At 37.3% G+C, this 27,845-nt stretch overlaps 1 protein-coding gene across 16 annotated transcripts in view; it reads left to right on the top strand.

The window, feature by feature from the left end:
* EML4 (EMAP like 4) overlaps window positions 1-27,845 on the top strand; it is a 158,639-nt gene that overhangs the window by 76,914 nt on the left and 53,880 nt on the right. For 11 of the 16 annotated variants that reach the window (XM_083828848.1, XM_083828846.1, XM_083828859.1 and 8 more), the window contains 3 exons: window positions 9,312-9,494; window positions 20,425-20,554; window positions 26,361-26,534. In XM_083828848.1, the coding sequence (XP_083684974.1) occupies window positions 9,312-9,494; window positions 20,425-20,554; window positions 26,361-26,534 (487 nt within the window). The remainder of the gene's footprint in view (window positions 1-9,311; window positions 9,495-20,424; window positions 20,555-26,360; window positions 26,535-27,845) is intronic. The other 5 variants (XM_083828851.1, XM_083828850.1, XM_083828849.1 and 2 more) reach the window with 2 other exon arrangements.

Genomic DNA, 27,845 nt, shown 5'->3' with positions numbered 1-27,845 from the left:
GGAGGGTTTCCATAAGTTTCCTATTAAAGCTGTGTTGGTACTACTGAATGCAAATGTTTTGCAGCAGAGGAGATTTACTACAGTGAAGGTAAACGGTGGATTTTGCCTGAGTTGTTGCAATGTAAAGACTGAGGGTTTTGCAAAGTGGATCTTATTTGCGCATTAATGAAATAAATTGTCTTGGAAAGTTGGCAGTAACCTGTATGAATTTAGATTTAAATTCTTCAAAAGCATACCTAAATATACAGACATTGCTCTAAACAGGAATCAGCATCAATTAGCATCATCACTCTGACAAGAATAGTTTAAGATATAGAAGTTGCCTGGGGCAATGGGGAGGGAGTTGGAGAATTTGAGATTACTATGAATGGTCCTTTTTTTTTTTTTTTCCCCTCACACCAACTTCCTTGTCCTCCAGATAACTGGTGGGTACTGCTTTGTGTAAATGAGTTGGCAAAATACTCCTGGAAAGCCACGGTGTTTCAGATGATCTCTTGTTTCTCAGTGAACTCTGCAGGATGTTTGCTGGACCTGCTCTGTGAGCTCCTTTGGATCCTGGTGCTTCTGTCTGAGCCTGGATAGTGCCGATATCATTTGGGGCGGTGAGCCAGATCAGTGACAATTAATGCTGCTATCTTAAGATTTATGCAGTAACGAAATATGTTTAAAGAACGTGGTTATGAGTAGGAAGTCAAAGACTGAACATAAAAGCCAGGGTAGGGGTAGCCCTTGAGGCCTGTATTTAGTCTTCTGGATCATATGGGCAGTAAGGTGCAGCCTTTAGTTACTTGATCATAGTCTCCCCCAAGTCAGTCAATACTCAGAAAAGACAAGTCTGCCTAAAAAGCAGTTGCTCCGTATTTTGAGTTGCTTTAATTTTCTTTGCTTGTCTCCCTATGTTATTTTTATGGCAAGGCTTTTAGTCTCACTTTCCAAAGAAAGGCATGAATTTCAACACCAACTTTGCTACAGACTTACGGTAGTGTCTCAGTAGCCTACAAGTGTTAATTAACCTTTATGCGGTGTGGGATGATACTTGCACTTAACAGATGAAGTTAAAATGAGATTAAGGTCAAAAGCATCTGCTAATTACTCAATTTTCTAATTAAGTAATTGCCCAATTTGAAACTCTGAAGGCTTGCTTGTCAGTGTGTGCAGGCAGGACAGCCCTGTGCATGTCAAAAGCCTGATTGCTGTGGGTGTGAGGTGCCTGTGAGAGCTGGATAAGGGAAAGGAGCTCCTGGCACTGACATTTTTAGCCTGAACAATTTACTTGGCAAAGTTACTAATTTATAACTCTTTAAATGGGATTTTATTTCGGAAGTGTTCACAATTGTTAATATTGCTGACACTTCTAGCATAACATGAAATATTTTCAACAAAGGAATACTGATCTTGAGAGTCTTTTCCAACCCGGATGATTCTGTGATTCTGTCTGTGCACTAAATATTACTCTGAAGGCATGTGCAGTTCATTGCAGAAGTCTCTGGTTCCTGTGTGAACTTCCAAGCATGTACGTTAGATAACAGAAGATGTTCTGCCTCTCTTTCTATTGCCGTGATGTGAAAATAGGGTGGCATCAGATATTAAAAAGAGCCTGAGGTGACTGAGATTGCTGCTGAGTGAGATATGCAGGGCATCCCAAACAGGTGCCTGTAGCCATCGTGAATTTTGCATATGGTGTCTAGAGGTCATTCGTCTGTTACGCAGAAACACTCTTTAAAAGATAAGGGCATGTCCTGTTGGTCAAAGGCCGAGCATTTAAGAGTCTTGTGCTTCAGAACAATGTCAGGAGCATCAAGGGCTAACTGACACTAGGAAAAGAAAATACTTTAAAAACAAAACAAAGCAAAAACATGTTTTAATTAGTGGATGGTGAAAACACAGTGAATGATCTTACTATTGAGATGCATCTTAATGGAGGTGGAGCTGATATGAAGTATGCAGTTGGGGAAAGGACACGAGAGACACAGCATAATTACCCGCTTCTTCAAGTAATTATGTGGATACCAATGCCAAATATGAGAAGTGTGTGCAAGTGTTGGCTTTGTTTTGTTTTCTCAGTCTGCTTATCAAAGTTAGCATTGGCAAGTACGAAGTCTGCTCTGTTTCTTGTTAAACTTGGGTGCCCAGTAGATAATAACAGTTACTGCAAACTTAGGCAAGCTGAACACTCAGGTTAGTCAGATACAGCATGGGTGGAGTTGCACCCTGTGAATTTCATGCTGATAGATTTCTAGATTATCGGTATTAAAAATGATTGTTTACAGCAGCAGATATACTTGATTATCACATATATATTTTTATCATAATACTGTCAATGTTGTTATTACAAAATTACTTTTTCATTATTTTTTATTGTATTTTAATCTTTCTCTTTCCCTTGTCTTTTCATGTCAGAAAAAAATAATGAAAGCCGTGTACACAAATATATTTAGCATACACAAGCAAAACTAATTATTAGGGATGAAAAGGTAGATCATTGTATGTGTCAGACCAACTCTTTAAAATGCAATTGCCTCAGAACACAGGTGATGTTCTCTGCAATGTAGTGGTGCAATAGTGCAGTTCTCAGACATGAGCTCATTTCAAATAAATCATAAACCAGTTGAAAATTGTAAAGATTTGTAAAGAATTGTAAAGATTAGTAGCAACTATTGCATTGCAGAATACTCATGTGCCCAGATAAAATCTTCTCGTGGAACGTCTACAGACAAAACATATGTAGCATGCTTAATTGAAAAGTCCAAATGAAACTTTGCGCACTATAGTTATGTATCTTTCTATACATATATATATCTTAACTACAGATACATAATTATATATCTCTATATATTATTGTTTTAAAACATAATGCAGTGCTATGATGTTTTAATTTTATCGTTTATAACGTTATTTCATTGTTGTTGTTTTTTTTGAGTTTTGGATTGTATGATTATTTGTAAAGATATATACAGATCTATAGAGATCTATTCCAGATGTGCCAGTTTTCATTTATCAAAGTCGTGCATAAATTCATAAAAGTATAAACCATATTCCTGTTGGGGTTTTCACTGAGGTTTTTCGATGCAGTCTAGATTTTCAGCCTTGACTAAGGGTTTTTTTGGCTTGGTTTGGTTTTAAGACCCAGTTCTGTATCCTTCAGTTAAAAGGGTGGATTGCACTGCTGTATTTTAAAGTGAAAAATGTTTTATATATATTATATGGTTTATGATTAAAAATGCAGATTACCCATTAGGATGATCATTTTTAATGTTTAAGGCACTTACTGTCCACTGGGCATTGCACTTTAATTTTATGGTCTGATTCTGTGTAGGATCTATAGAAATAAGCTTACTGTGGACATTAGTTTAAAAATAGTTATGAAAGGCTAATGGAGAATAATACTTTTTTTTTTTTTTTTTTTAAACTAGCATGGAGGGGACTAAGATAAGACTGAACTATGAAATGTTAAACAATCCAGTGAATTGTACAAGGAAGACAATTTTCTTAACATGATAGTACTCATGCAGCTGGTTGAGTGGGGGCTGACAACATGCTGCTTCTTCCTGAGAACCTGAATAAATGCCTGTGCAAGAGAAAAATAACAGGTTTAACTCATATTGGAAGTACTAACATGCCATGCATTTGCAAGCTGCAAGATGGGTACTAGTCTGCAGTCAATGATCTGTAGCCATTTCAAAACATCTGCATTATTGTTCTACAAGAAAGTAAAGAAACACCTTTTGCCTTTGTCTGCAGTAATAAGTGCAGATTTCCTAATGAATTTGAGCAGGTTTTTTTGTTTGTTTGTTTGTTTGTTTTAATTCTGAATGGAAAAATTGGGAAATGAGGAAAAGTGAATGAAAAGATATGTGGGGTAATCCAGAGTGTTAAAGACCAGAGTCTTGAGTCTTGCATTTGCAGCAAGGGAAAACTTGGAGAGAACTTCCCACTCAGCTTCCATGCCACCAGGTCTAGCTTCCAGGGGCACATTAGAAATGAATAAGGTATCTGTTGCTAATGTCAAGCTTAATTTTCCACATTCATGTTGCGTGTTTTAATTCTAGTTCTTCTCATGCTCCTTCCATGACTCATGTCCTTTGCAAAATCTAGATAGCTTGTATGTATACTGACATTTGTAAGAGGTGAAGGAGATACTGCAAGGAAAAGATTGTGGAGTCTAATTCTTCCTTTTTTAGAGAGTTATGCATTACAGATCCAGAACAGGATCTTCATACATTTTATAAGCTAGTCGTAAGAAAAATAAGTGGCAGAAGACTGTAGAGAATTTTTCTTTCAATTAACACGGTAAGAAAAACAAATTTGTCCGTTATCTCTCTGGAAATAAAGCCCTCAGCCAGAGTCAAATTATTCACTGACCTTCAGGATAAAAATTGCAGGCTGTGCAAATATGTACCGTCCTACACGCATGGGCACATCACAGGTCTAGTGAGAAAGGGTTCTTATGGGCCAGTTATCTTCTGAAATTGTGATCCAGACCTTTATACTACTGCAGGTAATTTTGGTTGCATTTCTTTAATAAAAGACTCTTAGCACTCTGGGGAAAACATAGAAAACTGTGTGGGTGCTTTGGCAGGCACGGGTTTAAAAATATCTGTGGTTTGTGTGGTTTTATTGGATAAAATGTAGTATTTTCCATCCTGTGGTTTAAATTTCCATGTGCTGGAGCTTGTAGAATTTGTTTTTCTGAAATGTTGCTTATGTCTAAAATCAAGCTCTTACTTACATTTAGTCAAGGCTGGCAAGAGTTGGCTGAGAGAAGTGATAAGGGATGCTCTGGAATTGTTGAGGGGCCCCAGAATATATGGTTCAGTTGTAATATACACGTGTGTGTATGTATGTGTACGCGCACACACATTTTAAAATGTAGAGAGTTCAGATTTCTCCTAGGCAGCCAGTGTTTAAGGGAAATACTTTTCAAATGCTGCTATCCTCACGTGCCTGGTTGGTGACATGTGAAAAGTGGAGTGATAGGTGGGTTGGGAGTATTGTTAAGTGCCGTCACGACGTATCGGATGCCTCTGTCAAAGTCTCTGGAGAAAGCCTAAGGGGCTGTTAGACCTGTTTATCTGTTCAGTCTGCTGGGAGATACAACCTTGCTTACTCCAAAAGGAGGGGAGGAGTTAATGTTTTAATGGCCAAAATTAAAACAAACAAACAGTGAACTATGATAAAATAGCAAGACTTCTTATTTTGCAAGTTATAGTAGTGTATGTTTAGACCTAGCATGTATCTGCTGTCTTTTAGTTCTAGTACTCTTTATCTTATACCACTTCCCAACATGGAAGGACCTCCCATCCACATCTATGTGAATGTCTCCTCACTTTCACCAGCAGGCATTGCAAGTGGTGCTTTTTTCACAATGGTTCATGTTCCATTGCCTCTTTTGAGAGCATAGGTCATGGACAGCTTGGGAAGTGTGGCTGACACATCAGAACTAATGCTGTTTTGTTTTAACAAAAAATAACCAGATGAATGAAAAGTTCAGTTTAAAATGAAGTGAATGAATTGGAATAGTCAATTCCACCTAGGTCTCTTGCTCTATTTCCTAACTCCGTTTCTTTCTTTGAATAAATAAATCTCGCTCTGGTTTAGTAAACTGAGTGGCTCATGGAAGGTCTGGATAGATGCCCCATATAGCATGACGGAATGGCCAGATGTTTAGGAATAGGAGAAGAGGAAGGGAGGAGATGGACTTACGCTTCACTTGTGACTGTCTTTGTACTTGCATTAAGAGCTCTTTCCCCTCTGAAAGGGGAATGGCATGCCCTTGGAGGAAGCTTTTTGTTTAAATTTCTTTTGAAGTAGTTCTTTGGATTATAAAAATGCATTTTTGAAGGAAGAAACCCACAAGAGCCAGGTATTTTGAAAAAAAATAAAAGTTATGTATTGTGCAGATTTGTTAAAACGATCTCAAGGATTGCGGTTGTGTTTACTTTTAAGGCATCTTCTTTTAAGCTAATCCGTAACTGACATACTTTCAAGACGCTGCCAAGACGGGCATGTTGGAGTTCAGTTGAGTATTCGGTGTCATGGGCAAGGTATTTGGGTTGGGAATCATTCATTTTAGTTCTCTCATAGTTCCCAGTGTAATATGTAATTGTCATCACTCAGAACATATGCTGCTTCTGTAGAGTGATAGAGGATAACAAAATGTCTTCCCAGCGTGTGACTGTGATCCTTGATCAACCAAAATATTCTTGATTTCCTAGTGATCTACCTGCTGTCAAGCTTCTCCTTTCAGTCACCGTGTCTGAAGTGCCCCCTTGCAATGCAAAGCAGCCGCCAGCAGTGCAAAACCTCTTTTCTCTCATTAAGCACACATAGCTCATCGCTTTGCCTGTTTTTGAGTCAGCTAAATGGCTTAATCTTGGTTTCCTGTTCATGCCCCATTTGTAGAGCTACAACCTCTGACAGGCTGTTGGGTTTGAGGGTGTTTCTGCCTCAGCTCACCGTGTCTCCTAAAAGTCTGAGCCTCCATAGCATGGGTTACAGAGACTGGAATCAGCCAACTTCACCATGCCACTTTATGTTGAGGTCAGAGCATTGCAGCTTACCCTTCTGGGCAGAAAGACTTGCTTTCCTCTGCCCCTTTGAGATTTCTAATGAGTGGCATAGCTGCGGCTTAGAGGGCTGCAGGAGACATCTACTGCAACCCTTTCCTGGGGTTTGGCAGAGGCAGCCTAGTAGATGTTGGTAGTTGGTGGAGGTGAAAAAAAAATAAAAATAAAGAGAAAAAAAAGCAGCTCTAGTAGAACACTTTTATCTGTGCTTATCATACTGAGTCCATTAGTGGAGCCTTTTCTGGTTTGGTAATTACTATTATTTGGACTCCACGCAGGGGGCACAGTAACGTCTAGCTTTTAAAATGAAGATTTGACACAGCTTACAGAGAGCTACTCACTCTTTTTACAGATGTTTTATGGTAATCTGCTGCATATTTAAAGATCCTGGGAATTTATCCATAATAAGACTTTTTAATAGTTCATTAATTGAAGGCTTTGGCAGACAAAAAAGGGAAAAAAAAGCATTAAGGAAATGTCAAACTTCTGTGTTTGTTTGGACTGCTAGTAGTGTAAGATGAGATGCAAAGATCGTAAAAGTTACTTTGAAAATAGTTGTTGTTGTTTGGTCCAATGTTCATTTTGGCTGGTCCTCTGCATTTATACAAAGGCTAATATTGTGATTACAATAGAATTGTGAATTATATGGTGCCTCTTTCAATTCACTTCCCTAAAGTCAAAACTCTTCTTGACTTTGTGAAGTAAATTTACATAAATTTACTTCCTTTTAACATGCTGTATAGGTACATGTGTTTGTAGGAACCTCCAGTAACTCCTTAGAAGAGATCTTTTTTTATGTTTTGAAAATGGGATTTTTAATATAAGAATCTTTCACAGTTCCTTCCAACCTGGAATAGCAGTCACTGGTGTGGATTTCTAAAATACTACTGAGAGAGAATTGAGTATGTTGGGTTTTAGAGTCATTAAAATAACTTTGTAAAAAAGTGACCTTTTCTGGATAGATGAGGTATTGTTGTGGCTGGTGATACTACAGACATTTTGTTCAGAGGTGTTCTGATTTACTATTTCTGGATCTCAGTCCGATTGCATGCCTTATTAATTTCCCTTCAGTTCTTATTTTTTAGTGTGAATGAATACAGTATTAGCCATGCAGTAATGCACTTCTGCTTTTAGTTTAACAAAATAGTGAATTAAATTGTTGTGCAAAATTGTCTTCTTTAAGAGTTGTCATATCAGTGTAATTGTAACCATGCCTTTTGGTTTAATAATAGTTACAACTTCATTTCACTAGTAACTACTATTACTTTGTTTTACTAAGTCCTTATGGGAGTTTTTTCATGTTGTAAAAGTAATATTGTGATTTTTTTTCACTTGGCTAAATTCTTGCTCCTTCAGTAGTGATTATCATACACAAAGGCTTTCTGCTTTAAAAGCATGGAAGTTGTCACTAAAATCTGTAATCTCTTTCATATTTAATTCATTGAAGCATTTGGCATGTGTTTCATTTGCTTATGAAACATTCACTTTAAGAGTGATGCCCTTATACAGGTATTTCAAAGGTTAAGGAATTTAGTCAAAAATAGAGTTTTAAGGCTATGGCTTTATGTTAACTTATTTTTCCTTTGTTAGGTATTCATCACATTAGTGAACTAAAATTTAGATTGTAAATTGACAGTAATAACATCCAGCTATTTTCCCTTATGTGTGAATTTTCTGTTTTGATATGTTTCATAAAATATGAACTCATAGTGTCTCTTTGTAGAACTCAGGCTGTAAAAAATTTTGTAAACCTGTTGAATCTTGAGTTCTAGTAAGCCTAAATGAGGATGGATAAGGAATTCAGTACTTTGATTGAGCAACATATTCTTTTATGGGTCTTTTTTAGTGGTTGGACTCTGACTTATTGGAACAGCCAAATATAAAAATCTGTTATGTGTTATTCTGGCTTGGCAGAAGTAATGCAAAGAACTGTCAAAGGCAAAGAATATGCAGAAGCTGTAATTTCCTTTTTACCACTGAAGAATAGATTTGGCTGGATTGCGCCTTCAATGCTAATCTATCTTTGTGTGGCCAAATAAGTTTTTGGAACCTTTTTGTAGTGTATTTACTTTTGTTCATGTCAGGCCAAATGTTATAATGTCATTTTTTTTCCCTCTCTCTCTTTCTCTCTTTTTTTATTTTTTGGCCCATGCAGGGTGGTGATCTGAAAAAAGTACAGAGAAGGGATTGGAGTTAAGAACTCTGATCTAGGCCATTTAAATTGAGATTGTCACTTGATGCAATTAGATCATGGCTAGCAATACTAGGATGTTCAACTGTGGATATATTTGTTATAATTTTATATCTTGCTTTAAAACTAAAGACCTCATATAAAATTCTTGAACAGTTCTAAAAGAATATATTGCAAATTTTAACCTTAGTTTTATAATTTGGGGGTAATTCAGTTGGCTATGTAAATAAACTTGATTTCAGTCTTTCTTCTACTGGTAAGCATGTTTTTCCTTCTACACTTTTAACAGAAAGTAATTTTCTCTTCTGACTGTAGTAGAACCATGCTACTTAAGCCTTCTGTCTAAGCTAATGATTAGCTGCACTTCTCTCTTGAAGCATTCATATGATACATTTAACATAATATCCCTTCCTTCTTTGCCTGAACATGTTTGTTCATCTTCAGTACTTCAAAATGATGGGACAGACATACTCATTCTGTAAGTGTCTTTCTACGGCTTTTGGTTTAGAACAAAAGAGTTAAAACTCTTTCTACTCTCTTTCCCCTCCATACAGATGACAGCATCTCAGCTGCAAGCACATCTGATGTCCAAGACCGACTTTCAGCCCTAGAGCTGAGAGTTCAGCAGCAAGAAGATGAAATCACTGTCCTAAAAGCAGCGCTGGCTGATGTGCTAAGGCGCCTTGCTATCTCTGAAGACCATGTAGCTTCTGTGAGAAAATCAGCACCAAGTAAGGGTAAGCCCATATTTGGTAAACTCTTTCTAGAGTCAAAATGTTATCATGTAGAATGTTCTCTGTTGGTGACTTTTTTCCCCCTTTTCTGTGTCATCTGGAAAAGCAAGTATATTTTGTGAGGGACAGGGTAATTTTTTTTTTTATTGTAGGCTTTATCGTATATGGCTAATAGCTATTTGAAATATGCTTAATAATATTGCTGTTTTCTAACATTTATATGTACTTACGGCCACTGGAAATTTACCTTAATTCTTGTCAAAAGGTTCATTTAATTTAAACAGTGGACTGCTTTACAGGTGCGGTCTTTAAGCTGACAACAGGGTTTCTGAAGCTTACGGGGAGCTCTGAGTCTGAGCTTTGACTTCATCTATAAGTTATTCAGCTGAAGGGCTGTATTAAAGGCTACGCTTCCCCCTGCTCCTCAATTCTTAATTAAAAAATAAATGGAAGTTTTCTGAATCTAGTTTATTTTTGTTCATCTACAAGGATGAACACGAGTAGGTTTCTTATAAGAAGTGGACATCCATTTAGTAGTATCTCTTTGGGCTAGTGGCTAGCAGCTAACCTTTACACTGTAACTTTGAAATATATAGGATTGTTTAAAAGGAAAGAAACTAGATGCTGTTTGCACTAATTTAAACATGTGTGCCTGAATGCATCGTGTTTTTTCCATGAGCATTTCCTTTTCTGTTCTGGAGAAGTACTTGCATTGTTATTGGGATTTACTCCAACTTAAAATTGTGTGTAGAGAGAGAACTACAGCTGTGTACATAGGTGATATATGTTAGGCCTATGATTAAATAAAAGGTTAGGTCATATTTCAGATAATTCACAGTTCTAGTTCACCATAAATGCATTTATCCCTATGAAACCATGCAGCCCAGAATTCACTGTGCTCAACCCTTATACGTCAGCCTTGAAGTACACCCATTAAACCGACACTAGCATAACACTGAACTGACACACCAGAGCATATGTTTGTTTGCGTGGCTGCATTATACAGGTTGAAAATGCAAAAGCTGAAAATTCTGAAAGTTTGAATTGTTTTGGATGTGGTAGGGAGATCAAATTCCTTAATTAAGTGTTTTTGCAGTCTCTCTGCCAGATGGAAGGAAGTGATGACACTTAATTGGCTTGGACTCTGAATCCTGCCATTCTCTCATACTTGCTAAATGGTAGACTGTTGTCAACCCTGCTTATAAATGCAGCTTTATCTGCCTGATGTGCATCTCTGGTCTCATCAAGATTGAGACTTCCTTGTCTAACTCCGTTTAAATAAAGCTCAAGCAAGTATTTCAGCTAAATCAATCTTTGCTGTCTGCTGTCCATTATGACAGAAAGAAAATGTCTGTGGAAAACTGTGGGCAAAATGAATGCAATATAGAACCTTATTCTTCCTATTTACATGCAGAGGAATTGGGATGTGCATAAATACGGCTATAAAGACCTTTGGCTTGGAATTGTCTAATATCCAGCAAATGCAGTTCACAGGCAGGGCAAGCTTGCAGAGTTTTGCAGAATGCCTTGGGGCCATCTTCTTACAGACTCTGGGAGCCTTGTGGCCATACTGAGTTCTCCAGGTGAATTTATTCAATGAAAAATAATTATTCCCCAGGGTGGGAAAGGATGGAGGATCTAAATACCTTCAGCATTTTGATATTACATTTCTAGCAATTAATGACAGCAGCACGTAACTGAAGATGGAGGTGGGGGTGGGGGAGAAATGTACATGTACGAGCTAATACAATGAGCATAAATGAATTATGACTAATTGGCACTGTATTTAATTTGTGGAGGATGTGTCCCTATTGTCTTCAGTTAACTCATACTACCAGGCGACACCTTAGCTTCACTGTTTATCATGAAAGCAGTTGTGGATAGATAGTATGAGGATGTCACCAAAGAAAAAGGTCATTCACGTATGGTCACTGAAATTTTCTACAAGGTTGAAATTAGACTTTAAGAATGAACTTGATATTAGTATCGATTTAAACTTAAACATTGATATTTTAATAAACATTCTAAAACAAGATCATGCATAGCTTTTTATAATACTGTAGACAGTTTTAATTAAAAAAAAAAGCTGAGGCTTTGGTTCACAGAAGTATTTGTCTCTACAGCAGTGCTTGATTGCACGCTGACCTTAATGAGCAACAAAAAAAAGATGCATATGTATTTTTGAATTGCGAGAGGTGTTTAATTTGAAGTATGGCAAGACGGTGAGATAAATACTTCTGAAATAAATTGAACTTGCAAAAGTCACAGTACCCGAAAAAGCCATCTTGAATCTTTCCATCAAACAGATTTTTAATCTGAGTAGCAGACATCTAACCCAGTTTGAATGAGTCTTTCCTACTTGCTGCTGTTTTCTAAATGTTTTCTAAAACCTCTCAATTTTTTCTGTAACCAGCTCATCAGTGTCTTTGAAGAGAGATTTTTCATAAGCTCAAAATAAGTGTAGTGAACAGGCCAAATCGTGCTGAAGGGGGCAAATACAGATCATTTTGCAACTGACTTTTCTCATTCTGAAGCTGATAGACCGACTTGGTGTAGGAACAGATCTCTTCCTCTTTGTTAGTTTGTCTGCATTGCATATCTGGTGAGCCAATTCTGTTCTTACTTTTCTTATCCCTTTATTTTTGATTGATTGATTGCATCAGCCATAGCTGAAGCTAGAATTCCTTGTATTATTCTTGCAGTCTTTTCTTTTTTTCTAGGTAACTTTTATTGCATGCTTAGTTTGAATATAGTCCAGTCTTCGGTGAACAATTTGACATAGGCATTGGTAGATTTTTATTTATACTCCGTGGGCTATTAGTTAGTAGATTACTACCTGCAATTTTGGCTGTCTAGCTGTGACTCAAGCAAACTGCTCTTCATATGGTGCTAGGTGATCTGCAAACTGTATGAGATAAGCCAGAGGGTGAGGTTTTTAAGGCACCTTAGTGCCTCCTAGTAGAACATGAAGTGGAGACACTGTAAGAGAGAAACTGCAATCTCTTCTAGCAGGGATTGCAGCAGAATCAGCACACCTGCTATTGCACGCAAAAAGCAGACAGTGTTCTGATGTGGCTTGTCTTCCTGTTTAGTATTGCTCAGTGTAAAGCCGTTCTGAATAGAGAACGTCTTTTCAAAATAAAAAGGCCTTGATATTACTTCTGTATCTCTGCTCTCAGCTAAGGATAACTATGGAACAGCAAAATAGTCGGGTCTGAACTGAAGGTCACGTTGAACATTCTTAGAAATGTGAAAGGGGATGATTAGGGAACAGGTCCCCAGCAGCTACAGGGTTTGGGGGGGAAAGGGGGGGCAGGTAGGGTGGGTTGTAGTGTGTGGGAGCATTTGGGGTTTTGGTGTTTTGTTTTTTTCTTTTTGTTTTGTTTTGCTTTATAGATGTCTTGGCAAGTATTTCTTTGGGAAGTTCTTTGCTTTTGGCAGCTCTGTGCTCTTGTTGCCACATGTCTCTGCTGTTGATGCATGATTGATGCTGTTAACATTCACAAAAAGTTCCCAAAACAAAGATTACCTGGACACTGAAGAAAAGGAAAGCATAAAGCAGTCTGGTACTTGTGGCTGCCAGCAAGATAGATTGGCTCACAGCTGGTGCCTGGTAAACCTATTAAAATCTTTCAGGGTGTCAAAATGTATGTAACGGGAGAATTCATCCCTCAGGCTCTGGGTGTGGAGACAAGTTTGTGGTGCACAATGGCACCAGTAAAATAGCTCAGACTCATCATATTGCTGGGGTAGGAGCTCTTGCCTGAGAAAGTGTCCATCTACCAGAAGTTACAGCTGATCTCTGCCCACAGAGAAACAGATTTAATGTCCTTTTTCTGGACTTGGAAGTAATGATGAGGCTTGACACAGGCTAAACCCCTGAAATAGGAAATATTTCCTATTCCTTGGGCAAGAATTGATATCAAATAACTTGTGTGTAAATTTAGGTCACAAAGTGAAGTTCAAGAAGTGGATGGCAATTTGCAGAGAGGGCCTCCTTATGACAGTGTGGACTGGCTGACCAAGAGGCATTTATTTTACTTACGGCAGAGATCTTGGGGATCTGCAGTAGCAGCTGCATATTGGAAATGCAGATTCTTTTTTCTTTGCTCAGTGGATTTTTCTAATAGTAACCTGGAGAGTTTGCCTTACTTTTCTGCTCCCTTCTCAGGTGTGAAATGATGTCTGTTCAACATCTCAATAGGAAGAATTCTGAAGTAGTATCTTGCATCAAATTCCATCTCATTGCACTAATGTAAACAAAACACTTCCGATGTATTTTTTACCTTGTCTCAAAAATGGTTTCATTTCAATAACATGAAGTCATTTTATTTTATATTAACAAAAACTGACTTCAGGTGTTCAGTAAGCTTCATTAATGAAAGCATAACATAGGCTTTTATTAGTGATTTTCTTTTTAAAACATTCTAGTGTGCATAATTTTTCTAATAACAGGGTATATATGTTGTCTCATTATTAAACATTAAAACAACTGAAAATGGAACTGTAGATAAAAAAATGTTCATCAGAGAGATAGGTTATAGGTCCTTATTCATGATAGTAAGATTAACTTGGCAAGCATATACGTGTGTCGTTTTACTCATGGGAATAGTCCAATTGAAGTCTGCAGGCTGTATGCTCACATAACAAATAATGACACTCTTGAGGTCTTAATGGGTTTTCCAGGTACTGGTTTTAGTGCCATCTGTTCTTTCTGCATTAATTTTTTTCTTTTTTTTTCCTCTTTACTACTTCCTTATTTTTTTTTTCTTGTCTTCTCCTTTTCTTCTGCTTTCTGTAGTCTTTCTTACTATTCTTGATGTTCTTCAGCTATTCAGAGAAGTTGAATCTAGAGAGTGTTAATGAACTAAAGGGCATTAGCTAGATAAACCAAGTTGAGGAAAGAAAAGAGGAAAGTAGATTTTTTTTAATTTCTGTTACCTGATAATCCTGTTCATTGATAAAAAAAAAAATTCTCAAAGCAACTGTAGAAGAGTGTTTTTCAGTTGTGGTGATCAGTAGTACCCTTATTCGTTTTCCATAGTCTTCTTAGAATTTTGGACATGCTTCTGTGCATTTGTGTGCTTTTTAAGAAGAGTGTGGACAAATTCTCCTGAGCTACTGCACTACTATTCTCCACGATGCTTCTCAAGCTAAGAATTGCAATCTTGGAGTAGCTAAATGATGCAGTTAGCTTTTTCAGAATAAAATCTGCCTTGTTGTTTATAACACTTGAGTAGCTTTTTCATCACTGTTTGCCAGAGTGTATCAAATTGTTTCAGAATACCACAGTTAAATTTTTATTTCTTCTGCTTGGATACAGCTCACTTGGAATGGGAAGAGGAAGTAGATGGTGCCTTTGGAAAAGTGTAGCAAAATAATAGGATGGTAGGGAGAGAGGAGGAAAAGGTCTGTGCTGTTTTAATAAGCTGTTGGCTCTCTCAAACCGAGGAAGTTTTCAGTTTCCCTCGGTAGTAGTTTTATAAAATTGCTGCCCAAAGAGCCAAGTGTCAGAGCAGCAGCGTGACTCTCCTGGACTTTTGGGAATGTAACACCTGAAAAAATAGTTTTTGTCTAGAAGGATCAGTTACACTTTAGAAATGTATGCATTGACAGCTTCAGTCAATAGCTCTGAAAATGCATACGAAATCTGTAAATAAATGCTTAATTAATCTTAACATTGTAATTAACGTAGCTATTGAGAGAGATTTGCTTGCATCTGAAGATACTTATGCATTAGCTATATGTCCTCAAACTGTTTCACATTAACATGCCTCTATTAAACTTTTCCTTTTAATAGGAAAAGAGGGATAATGTTTATTTTCAGTTTTCAGTTGAGATTTATGAAATTGGGCTTCAATTAAAAATAAAAAAAATAAAAGCATCTGAAGCTTTTTCAGGTAGATGTAATCGTTTTAAGAATACTAAGTTTGTCAAAACTTAATTTTGTTTTAAAATTGGATTATTAGCAAGATGAAGTATAACCCATAGGTGGTAAAGGAAGCTGATTTATTTTTTATCCTAATTCATATCATTCATTACTGGAGAAGCGGTATCACACCCTGACCTGTAGCTTTTGCTTCTGGGATAGAAGAACAGAACATTTTTGCTGCTTAAGATGTCTCAATCAGAATTTGACAGTGTAAGTGAACTAATTGAATAAACCTTAACACCAAAGAAATTGTTCCCTGCCCTTCAGAATACAGTACTCTTCTCAAATGGCGCTTCAGTGCTCCCAAGCCATTTCTTTGCCAGTCTTCCATCAGCTGAGTGACTTGACATTCTTTGAAACTTTGGAAACAAAGAAGTGACTACAGCTGCTTTGGTACAATGTCTTATAACATCTTGAAGTTTAGGATTTGTCATACTTTCAAGTTTGGTTTTGATGGTTTTCTTTTAGGAAGGAAGTGCAGATAAAACCTTATGTTCTGCTGCACTTAGAACTATTTAGGTCTGTTTTTCTGTGGCTCACCTGTGTGGGTTGTCTGATGACTAATAGTGTGGTTGAGCAAATACTGTACATTTATTTGGTATGAGTACTAAACTGTGTTTCTGTTCTTCAAGACGTCAGACTTATTTGCACAAAACCCCTATGTATGTAATCTATTTGAGATATCTAGATATCTTTTCCAAGTTTTGCTGAAAATAAAGTATCGTAAGATTGTCGAAGGGCTTTATCATAAGCCTTATTGTTGTTTTTTTTTTAAAAATCTTAGAAAATAATCTTTTTTTTCTTAGAAAGAATTTTTTTTTTGTTTTGAATCTATTTGAATGAAGTGTAAAGAGAAAGTATTTTAACATACTTGCACTTAGTTGAAATTGAAACTATCCTAAGAAGTGAAAGAAAGGTTTGGCATTTCTTTGGAAGGAAGGCAGTTTACCTGTCAGGATCAGCAAATATGAAGATACTCAGCAAATCATTGTTCCAGTTACCACAAGTAAAGGCGATAATAAACTATAAGCAGTTTGGAGAAGAGAACTGAATCACTAACTTCAGCTCTAGTATGTTATATGTATGTTTAGAAGGAAAAATTATCACGAGACATGTATTTTCAAAACTTCCCACTGTCTCTTACAGCTGTACCTCAGTTTTCCCCCAGTTAGCTAATCGAGGCTGATAAAGGGTTGGAAATAGATTCTTGGTTTGTTGTGGTTTGTGTTTTCTAATCCTACTTATCTTTCTTTCACACACTTGTATACTTGACAGATGTTAACGAAATGCTTCTTTGAACTCAAGGGATAATATTTTGTGAAAATTATCAGAACAGAGATGAATCTACTATCCATAAAAGACATTTTTACCACTTTGATCTCTGACAATTTGGCTTTAATCCTGGTTACCACGCGCTGGCTTTCATTGTACGTTCAGTTTATGTCTGGCTTTTGTTCCAAACCAGCGGATAAAGCTGAGTGCTGTTCAGCCTGAAAAATTTCAGACTATTTATGCTAGTAAGAGACGTACAACATGATATTGGCAGAGACATGCAATCTGAATGGTGGGACAACTCAGTTGTTCATTGACATGGAATCTGTGTTCTCCCGAGCTGCTTCATTATTTCACAGGTTTTTGAAGCCACACTGCTTTGCTGAAAGAAAAGCTATCTTTGTCATGAAGAAACAGCTTGTGATGCAGTTAATTTTCAAACTGATTTGACTGCAGAGATCCCCTGGTTAAAAGTCACGAGGAGGACTGTATGGCTTGGAGCAGCTTCCCCAGGGCTCTGACCCTGGCTGAAAAGAGCCTGGTGCTGTCTGAACCCATGGGGAGCCAGGTGTTAATGCTCTGCTGTCTGGGGCTTGCATGGTGCTTAAAGTGTCCCTTCTTCCTTCTCCACCACAGCTTAAAAATTTAAACATATTTTGTTGACAAGCAAGTAGATATTTACTTGATATTTTTTCCCTCTTAAAAATAGGTTTTCTGACGGTCATTTTTAGAATACCATGTTGCGATGTAATACATAGAGTCTGGAAGGGGGCTTATTTCTTAAGGGTGTTGAGTATTTTTTTTGTGTGTGTATGTTTTTTGTTTGTGTATGTTTTTTGTTTCATTGTGCGTTGCGTGGCACAATGAACTCTGACTGACCAAGATTTTATCTTGGTTCTAAGAGAGGCTGATGTATTTTTGATACTTGAAAAAAAAAAATCTGCTGGTTCATTTTTTTCCCCAGATTTTGTTGTTTTGGTCTGTGTGCAAATGTTTTTTTACAGTTTTCAAGAAATTAATGATTGTGGAAATCTCCGTTATGGTAATCATTAGTCATTTTAAAAAAATCGTTTTTATTTTCATTTAAGAATTTTCATCTCAAACTTAATTTTACATGCACTTGTTGAAATAATGAGGTATTCTGCAGATCTACCATCAAAATCCCCTTCTCAAAAAGCACCTAACCCAAACAGTTGCCTTGTTGTCTTATGGACTTTTTCCCCCCCTAATTATTGCATTCATCATTGCATGGATTAGAGCATATTCTTGTCATGAGCATGCAATAATGTGCAATTTTACTCATGATCAGTTGTGTCACTGGATGCAAGATGGAACCAGCACTTTCCCTACTTAGCGGGGGAATCCTAGAAACTGTCTGTGAACAAAACATCAGTGTGCTTATTGCTTAAGAAAAAGGAGCTTTTTTTTTTTTTTTTTTCAGTCTTAGAAAGTTTCTGTACTTTGTTGGAAGTATTGCTGTTCTTTATGCTTTTCACTGAATGCTTTTCCAGCAGTACTGAGAATCGCTGCTATTATTATATCTCCCAATTCACGTTTCTGGAAAGCTGCGCCTAGTGCTGGTTGGAGAGGCATTGATCTATTACGACGAGCAGACAGAGATGTTAAGGTCATATGCAGTTCAAAAGTGAATCATAGGCCTTGATATTATGCATCTCCACAAAGAAGATGATTTACTTTGTCCCTGAAAATAAAAGAAGTTAATTTATAGACTTCTAATGCTAAAAGTGCTTTTTAAGCTCGCATTTTGTTCTCGCATTAAAGTTACAGAAAGGGGTAAAACTCTGAGTTTTTGTGGTTTTGTACGTTACATTAACCTTTAAAATCTATATTGCAAATATGTCTACCATAAATAAAGTTATTTTTAAGAAGTACAGGTTGGAAGGAATCAAGCAAAGCCGATTTGTGCAGCATTTAGGAAAAACAACCATGATCTTTGCAGCGTTTCTGCACTTAAGCATGTCTTTACTTTGTTTGGATCTCCTTTAATCTCATTTCTGCCTTGGATATTCCACATGTTCCTTTTGGCACTTCTGATACGAATTTCAGATGGTCACATGCTGCTCAGTATGTTTGAAGCAGGATGCGTGTCAACCCTTTTCAGCCTTCATCCAAATAGTTCTGAAATCTAATATTCCCTTGACAGATCTCTCTTGTATGTAAAGAACTTGTTTAAAATAAGAATTAGTTTGTCTCTCAGCCTGCCTGACAGAACTGCAATTTGACAAATTGACCAAATGCTGGTATGGTTTTAATAATGCATCCTCATGAGTTTGCCCTCCGTGCACAGAGTTGATTCTTCCTGACTGCTTTTTTACTAGTCACTTTTATCTTCAATGTGCGGCCTCATGCCTTATCTATTTCTCACTATTCCAAGCCTGCCATGAACACAGACGTGTAATTTTCCTGTCAGTCGTGTCCTTCATGCTTGTTGCTGAAGTCTGAGTGACTGGACATCACAAACCCCTGAGATGCAGTAGCAATTTGCTGTTTATGCAACGGAGATGTGACACAGAGAAGGGGTCAAAAGTGAGCACTGATCTTTGGATGCTTAATGTGAGAGTAGCCCAGATTTCTTTTCAGTGCGTATAATGCTTCAGAGGGGAAAGCTCAGAACTCGGAGGAGGGGGCAAAACTCTTTTCTGTATATGTCTTTAAAAATAAGACAGGAACCAAAAAAAAAAAAAAAAAAAAAGGGAGGGGGACAATTAATGGAAAATAATGAAATGTCAGGTTTAGGTAAAATGCCTTTTATTTATTTCACTGACGGTCTGTGGCAGAGGAAGGTCTAGGAGCCAATTGCCAGGCTAGCATTCAGCTCTTTAAATAGAAGAGCCTTCGCTCCCCCCTCTTCCTTGCAGTCCCCTCCCACATTCACTGCATATTTTCAAACTTCTGCAATGAGTGAAGTGGGCATCTGACAAACAGCCTTCTTCACATACACAATCTTGATTCATCCCTGGAGGGGGTCTGCAACATTCACTGGAGAGGGCAGATGTTCAGTGGAGAAAGCTATATCGGAAATAATTTTACCATATTGCATATGCTCAAAAGTAGATATCTTCTTAAGATGGGAATGGGCAGCTGAAAAAAAAAAAAAAAGAAAAAAGAAAAAAAAACACACTTTGATTTTCTTTTTAATCCTTAGTATCATGACCCTTAGGGGTTTACTTAAAGGATATTCCTTAAGGGATAACTTAATAAGTCTCAGTACAGAGAGTGCTTCTGTCTGCAACTTCTTTGAACTTCAGTGAAAAATACAAATTGAAAGCAACAAACCTCATGTGGTATTATTTGTGAACTGTGATGGTTCTGAAAAAAAGTTGAAATAATCTGATCTGCTGTGCTACAGCTGTCCAAGCTAACCAATTTACCAAGGCTAGCCATAACCTATAATTCTTCCTGAGGATCACAACTGGAAAGAGATGTGGCATGTCACTGAAGTAAGCTATTTGCTGGCAGTGTGGCAGTAGAGAGGCTAACTCCTATAAGTGTATTCTTGCCTTTCTAAGGGTCTTGGGTCTCCCTTCTCCAGCTGTCTAGGTTAAGTCTTTCGTGAAAGTATGTCACCGGATACCAGCTGGATGGTAGTCCTGAGCATTTCAACTTGCTTCTGTGGGATACCAGGTCCACCTCTGAGAGCTCATGTTTTTTTTCCTGATGGATCTTTGAGTTGCAGATGTAAACCCTTACGCTCTTTTTTTTTTCTAGGTCAGCCAAGCCTCCGAGAAGCTATCTCGATGTCCTGTATAACCAATGGGAGTACGGGAAGCAGAAAAACAAGCCACAGTTCTTCTGTATCTGTTGCCAGAAAAGAAACTCTTTCATCTGCTGCAAAAAGGTACCGACTTGTTATTAAGATTGAAATTATATTTTAAAAAGCAAAATGGAAAAACAAACAACAACAAAAAGAAACAGAGCAAGAGTTTGTTTTTGCCTCTGCACAACCTTCAGCAGAGCTCTCTGAGGCAAGAATAAGCTTTGGAAATGTACTATGTTATTGGGCTGCTTACAGCAGGGTTCTAAAAGGAATTCATAAATGAAGACTATTTCTAGTGTATACTGCCCAAATGCATTCACACTAAAGGACAGAAGGGGCAAATGTATTTCCAATATGACTGGAATTTTTTTTTCCTTCTAGTATTCATCTGCATCTTTTTTTTTTCCTCCCCAAGGAAATTAAAGGACAAAAGTGACTTCATTGTCTTGAGTGTAAATAGCAGGCAATAGCAAAATAGTTGTGAAACAATCGTGAGTTTTAAGATAGAAGTTTACTTTTTAAAATTTAAAATCTTAACCCAGAATATGTCTTAGTCTTTGTAAAGTATGTATGTATCAGATCTCAAATGTATGAAAATAACACTGATTAAATATTTGCAATTTAAGTTTGCTATGCACAAAGCAATAACTTTTTTTCCCTCCATGTAATGGTTTCAGCTGCATACAGCAAGAGAAGTGTTTCTGTAACTACTCCTTCTGTGGGTCTGTTAAATAGTGATCACATGGCTTAATCAATAGTTTGCAATTATTCGTATTTGTTGGGAAGAACAGGCTGCCAGGTATAGCCACAGGACAGGGAATGCTCTTAATGTATAATTGTGTAAATTATGTGAACAACTTCTTGGCCTCTGTAGCATACTCCGGTAACTCCAGTAGCTGTTTTATCTTCTAGTATGGATGTAAATACTTTGCTATACAACAGGACAGGGAAATGATACATTTCAGGGAATAAAAATGCTGCATGCAAATACAGATTGTGTTAAGAACAAAACAGGAAAAGCTTTAGTTCCCTTTGGAATTTGAAAAGTAAGGGTAATACCCTGTTCTTCACTCTTCTCCCTCATGTAGCATTGTATATCTTCTTGTTGAATACTTATGTTTATTTTTCTACAATAAATTAGAAACCGATCACTGTATGTCTCTATCTACTAGCACAACAGGCACTAGGACAAAAGACATTCCTGCAGGAAGGTATTTGTTAGTTAGCACTTTTCCATTAATCTTACCCATGTGGCTCTTAGCACGTTGATGAGAGCCAGTCCAGCTCCTGCAGTGTTCAGTTTGCGTTTGCGCTGAATCGCCTTCCTGATTCATTGGCTGATGCACGCTTGAGTACATAAGAGGAACAGAGTGGAGTGGCCGGCATCCCTTTCATCTGAGTTAAGGTCTTCAGAAGGAGACCTGGATGGGTCAAAATAGGTAAACCTCAATGTGCGGAGGGCAGCTCTTCTGGGACCCCAAACAAATTGTCCTGATGGAGGGTTTTGTACTACCCGTGCAGCTAAAGATACGTGACTGCTGTCTTCAAGGCTTGTTTCAGGAAGGTTTAAGCCCCCCATCTTCAGTTATCTGCTCAGCTGTTCTCCTGTATTTCTACAGTCTTCCAAAAAAAAGTGTCTGGTATTTGGAAGAAAATAGGTTTGCCCTTTTATAAAAATACCATTTCACGAAAGGTGAAAGGAAATGTCAGTTCTCGGGCTCTGAAGATGTGGGCTTTGGTGGTTATTTTTTTCTTTCCTTTTTGCAACAGCAAAACTGCTGAGTACTAAATAGTGTCTGGGTTAGGAATCATAATTGAATTTCAATAGTCCCACATTCTTAATAAAGTCAGGATAGACATGTCTGTTTTTAACATTTTTTGTCATGATGAAAAGGAGAGAGGATAAAGGAGGGTATCACCTGATTGTGGGACACTTCACCTTGACTTGTCTAGGCCTTTTTTCAGGATGGGGGTTCAACTGGTGCAGCAGGTGGAAATGGTCATCTGTTTATGTAGAACTACACTTGAGTTACCAAACAACCCCAAAGCCTGTCTATAGCTTTGCATGTTCTAAATATAGGTAGCCATACATCTAGTCACATATATCAGGAGTACTACTTGTGTCCAAACTGTTGTTTTCTTGAAGTTTAGTGTCTTTGGTTTGTGCAGTCTTAATATTGCATGTTTCTTGGGCTCCGGCCTCTGTAAACTTGCTATATCTGAGATTTCATCCATGAATAAACAGTTTCATTTCCTAGACTGCTTAATCCTTGTTCTACCAACCCGAACACAGTAACATTATGGAGATGATCTTATGGCTCAGTAGCTGCACAACAGCATTGTGTCTTGTTTCAGCAAAGGTATGCTAAAATTTCAGCTGTCACTTCAGGAGCACTAAAAACAGAGTAACATCACTGTGAAAAAAACAGATGATGTCCCATTGTCAGAGGTGAAGTCATGTATGTTTGGAAAATTTCAGCCCTACAGTCTGGAACTGATGTGTGATAGAGGTGCTGAAACGCTTTTCAACAAAAAAATATGTTGCACACCTTGTGTATCACTAGAGTTGGAAACACGTTTTTACTTTGTACTGTACTCTGTCACAGAGACTTGTGATAATTTTCTTTAGGACTAAACGTTTGTCTGAAAACAGCTTCTGGTAAGAATAGTCTTCGTGTTTCAGAATGATGACCCTCCACAGTAACTGCCAGTGTGTTGTGGTCCAAGGGATGAAACATTGGGCTAAGTGAAATTGGAGAATCTGGAAAATTAGGATAGTAATAGATCTCAAATACTCACATGTGGACTGAAGGAATGCCTCATCAAGTTGGGATTTGGAAAGAATTTTTGGATGCATTAAATGACTGCTTCCCAGAACAACTAGCCTTTAGAAACCCACAAGAAAAGGTACTGTCTTTGATTTGGTTTCAGTTGTTGCACAAGAGGTATTAGTTGTTCAAGAGGATTTAGCGGGAGAGCCACTCAGTAATAGCAGTCATAATATGATTAAGCTGAATATTTTAACAGGAGATAGTAAACCAAATAAATTCAGCACACAGATATTCAATACCTAGACTGCCACATATCCACATATTTTACTTTCAAATTAAAATGGCAGTCCAAAAAAAAAAAAGCCTATTTGCCACCTGGTGCCAAATAAAAACACTGTATTGGAACTCCAGGTATACCTCGTGCTGCAACTGAGAGCAAGCAGTGGTCCAGTGGCACTCAAAGATGCAGAGAAGCTAAGGAGGAAAAGTAATGGTAAATGGAAATGGACAGCCTATAGCTGACAAGTTCAGTGAAGATATTGAAGAGATTCTCACATTGAACCTATAGTTTCTAGGAGGTGGATCAGATGAGCTGAATGAGTTTGGGTAAGAACACAGAAAATATGAGACGAACCAGGTAAGTCAGGCGATATGCTGCTGTCAGCAGATGGCATTCACCTGAGCTTGCTGGAGGAATAAAGAGGTGAATTTTAGAATCACTGGCTCATTATTATAGTTCAGCTGGAAAGGACCTTCAAAGATCAAGTCCACCTGCCTGACCACTTCAGGGCTAACCAAAAGTTAAAGCATGTTGTTGAGGCTATTATCCAAATGCCTTTTGAACACTGAGAATCATGGAGCATCAACCACCCCTCTAGGAAGAGGAACACTGTTCCAGTGTTGGACCACCTTCACAGTAAACAAATTTGGATCCATATCCAGTCTGAACCTCCCCTTGTCCTGTTATCAGGGAGCTCCAGGGAGCAAACAGGATGTAGCAAAAATAATGTAATGATGAGCTCTTCTCCTCAGAAAGAGTAGTCAGGCATTGGAACGGCTTGCCCAGGGAAGTGGTGGAGTCACCATCCCTGGGGGTGTTCAAGGAGAGGTTGGACGTGGTGCTTAGGGACATGGTTTGGTGGGTGACATTGGTAGTAAGGGCATGGTTGGACCAGATGATCTTGGAGGTCTTTTCCAACCATTATGATTCTATACTGCCGTCTGAAACAGAACATGGAGCCTGCTGGACCATTGTTCTAATCATGTAGGACCATTGTTTGTTGACTTGCAAACTGGAGTTATGTAAGTGGAGTCATTATATTTGTGTGTTCTCTCTCCTCTTGTTTCCCTCATCACTTTTCCTCTAATTAAACTATTTTGAAATCCCTGAATAGAGGAAAAGGGAAAATGGAGGGAAAAAAATAAAAGAAGGAATAAAAAAAAAAAAGTTCTTTCCTAGTAGATGGAAGTCGTTGTGAGAAATGTTACATTTAGGAGAGTATGAATGCAAGTGTACCTCTCACAAAAGGAACAAAGAGCATCTTATTTTCTTTAGTAATAAGACATTCATGGAATTTATTTCTCTACATTGCATTTCTTGCCAGAGAATGGGAAAAAAAAAAAAAAAGAAAAAGATTGCTTAGTGCCCCTTTGCCCTTTTGTATCTACCATTGTGAGTGTTCAGATTTAAAAAACTCTATTTTTATGTTTCTAGTGAATGAGGGAATTCTGGCTATAAACTGTTAATCAAAACCCCACAGTTCTTCAAGCTTTATTCTCCATGATCACATTTATGCCTTACACAAATGTGAATGCTCTGTTTTGCTTTCATCTTTCTGAAAGGAAAGGGTGACGTTGATGTATTGTATTGATGCGTTTAACTAGCTGATGTGGTTTACAGAAGAAAACCTAAATGATCCTTAAATGTTGGTGTTTTATGTTATTTTTGCAATTTATTTAAGCTGGTCTTCAGTGCTTCTTAGGAAGCATTTAGAAATATTGAAGTGTTGATGGTTTTGTCTCAGTGGTAGATGACAGACTTTGAGTAACAAATGAAACAAGAGGGTCCTATGAGTGTTATATTAAAATCAACTCCCACTTTCATTCGTTTATTTTGAATATTGACTTACTGTTTTTCACTTATAGTGTTTTGTGGAAAAAAGCAAATGGAAAAACAATTAAGGTTATACAAGGGTTGGGGGAGAAGTGATGTGAAGGAATAGAAATCTAAATACTTCCCTTCAGAAAGATACACTTTATTTCTTTACTTTGCAGGTTATTTTGAAACCTAAGAGAAAAATCCTTCTTTTCCTATTTTAGCTGGTGCTTGTACCTTGATTTGTTTCATTGATAAATTTATCTTGGAAGAGTTGTTTTTTTTTTTAGTCTTAAAAAATATGCCACGTACTATAGAATTCTCTTCTCTTTCAGGTCCTGTTATGATTTGTGTGATTTGGTATATTGCAAAGCACACTGTTCTATACAAGTATCTTTTACGTACTCTTTCTCTTTATGTAGTGGACCTTAGGTTAGATCCTTAATGAATGACATGTATTTAAAGCCGTTTGAAATGTTAACCTAATAAATATAAGAAAATAAAGATGATTCTTAGAAAATAAAGAGATTCTTAGCTCTTTTGTACTGGTGGTGTTAAAGATGTGGCAAGATAGTCTAATTTCATTCAACTGCAGATCAAAATTGTGATGAATTTTCAGGGATAATTTCCTTTGAATTCTGCTGCATCATCTTGTGTCAGCTTTGAATGCTGTAACATCACCCAAGCATGAAGTACGTACTGAAATGAAAGTTGTACTTAAATCAGTGTAAACTTAGTACATCTACACAGTAAAAATAAGTAAACAGATTTCCGTGCCTCCATTGCCTTTCTTATTTTTGGAGCTTGTAAGAAAATCTTATTTAAAAGGCAGCCAAATCTTATTTAAAATGCTAATCTGAACAGAGTGAGTAGACAGAGTTTTTTCTTAGTGATCATATATATAATGTTGTGACATGCTTCTCCCATCTTTTCGTAGAGGGCATTTTCTCCCACCTTTTTAATTTATTTGCTTGTTCTCTTTTTTTTTTTTTTTCTCCCTATGTTATACTTTATTTTACAGCGGTACAGAAAAAAAGAAGGAAAAACCTCCAGGACAGAAAGAAAAAAAAGAAGAATCTCACTCTAATGATCAAAGTCCACAAACTCAAGCATCACCTTCTCCCCAGCCCTCCTCACAGACTCTCCAAACACACAGGCAAACTCAAGAAAGCAAGAGTTCTGCTCCAGCTAAAAGGTTTTCACAGTACAGAGATAGAAAATGATTGAAATGATACGCAGTTCATATCTGACAACAAGTCATGTGAAATAGCTCTAATTTCATGATCAAGTTAACGTGTGATTTTTTGTGTGGAAGAAGATGCATTCGGAATGCATTGCAACACAGCAAATATCTAAAAATGCAGTTTTTATTTGAGTAAAGTTTTAAGATTATAAGATTATTCTCAGTGATTGAAATCCTTATACGGTAAAGCTACTTTACCTCTAATTTACCTCTAATCAGTCATTCAAAAATAAATAACAATGATTCTGACTTGATCTTTCTCAAAATACACGTCACATGTTTTGTCTGAAGTAGCTGAGTTGTGGAGTGTATTTTGCACATGGCTGTTTGCTATGTGTTGTAACAGCATTTGTTAAATGCTAGTATTACTGAAACTCTACCTTTTTGTATGTTTTTCTTCTCAAATTATTTTGTAATGTGACTGCAGTTTGGATTTTTTTTTTTCCATTTGTTTGCTTTTTCTTTTTGCCCTCCACCCTTTTCAATTCCTGCTAGATTGCAGGACACTTCGCTTTTATTCTAATTCTTCACACTTCTGTTTTGACACCCAAATTACAGAACTGCTTGACTTGGCTGAAGGTAGGAGCTTATTTAGGATTGCCTCTGTGTTTCCGCTCATTTTAGTGGAAATTGGGCATTGAATTTTTTTTTTAATGGATTTTAAGATTTGAGTCATTATTTCTGGATTTAAAGACTGTCCAGATCACTTGGTGTGTTGTTTGTTTTTATTTTTTTGGTGGTGGTGATTTTTTTTGGTTGTTTTTCTTTGGGTTTTGTTTTTTGTTTTTGGTTCATTGTTACCTTATTGTTTAGGAAGCATGACATTCTTTACTGTTTGTCATTTAGGAGACTCAAATTCTTAAATAAATGAAAATTATTCCTCTGAAATTTCCTGTAATTCACAAGATTGTTGTCTTGCATTGCTTGAATTCACAGTTCTAATAAATATTTAAATTTCCACTTGACTGATGCATGTTATAACACTCCATAAAGGCTCTGTCTCCATGTCTTGCACAAACTCTACATTGTCTGAAGCTGAACTTGCGGCCTGTTCTTCTGCCTGGTATCTCACTGTACAGGTGTATGTCTGAAGTCTTGCATACTAATCTTTTGCAGTGTGGGGAAAAAAAAATGCTTTTGTAGCGTCTTAATGGTTTAATGTGATTTGATTAACGTGTTTGTCACAGGACCTTTTCCAGCCTCTTGAGGTGTTGTGGAGGTGAGCTTGCCAGTTCTGAGGCTGCAGATCAGACCTTTCTCCTG

This window comes from Anser anser, assembly GCF_964211835.1.
Source record: "Anser anser genome assembly, chromosome: 3".
Taxonomy (NCBI): Eukaryota; Metazoa; Chordata; class Aves; order Anseriformes; family Anatidae; genus Anser; species Anser anser.
Note: the sequence above shows the minus strand (reverse complement) of the source record. Positions and strands in the feature narration are given on the sequence as shown.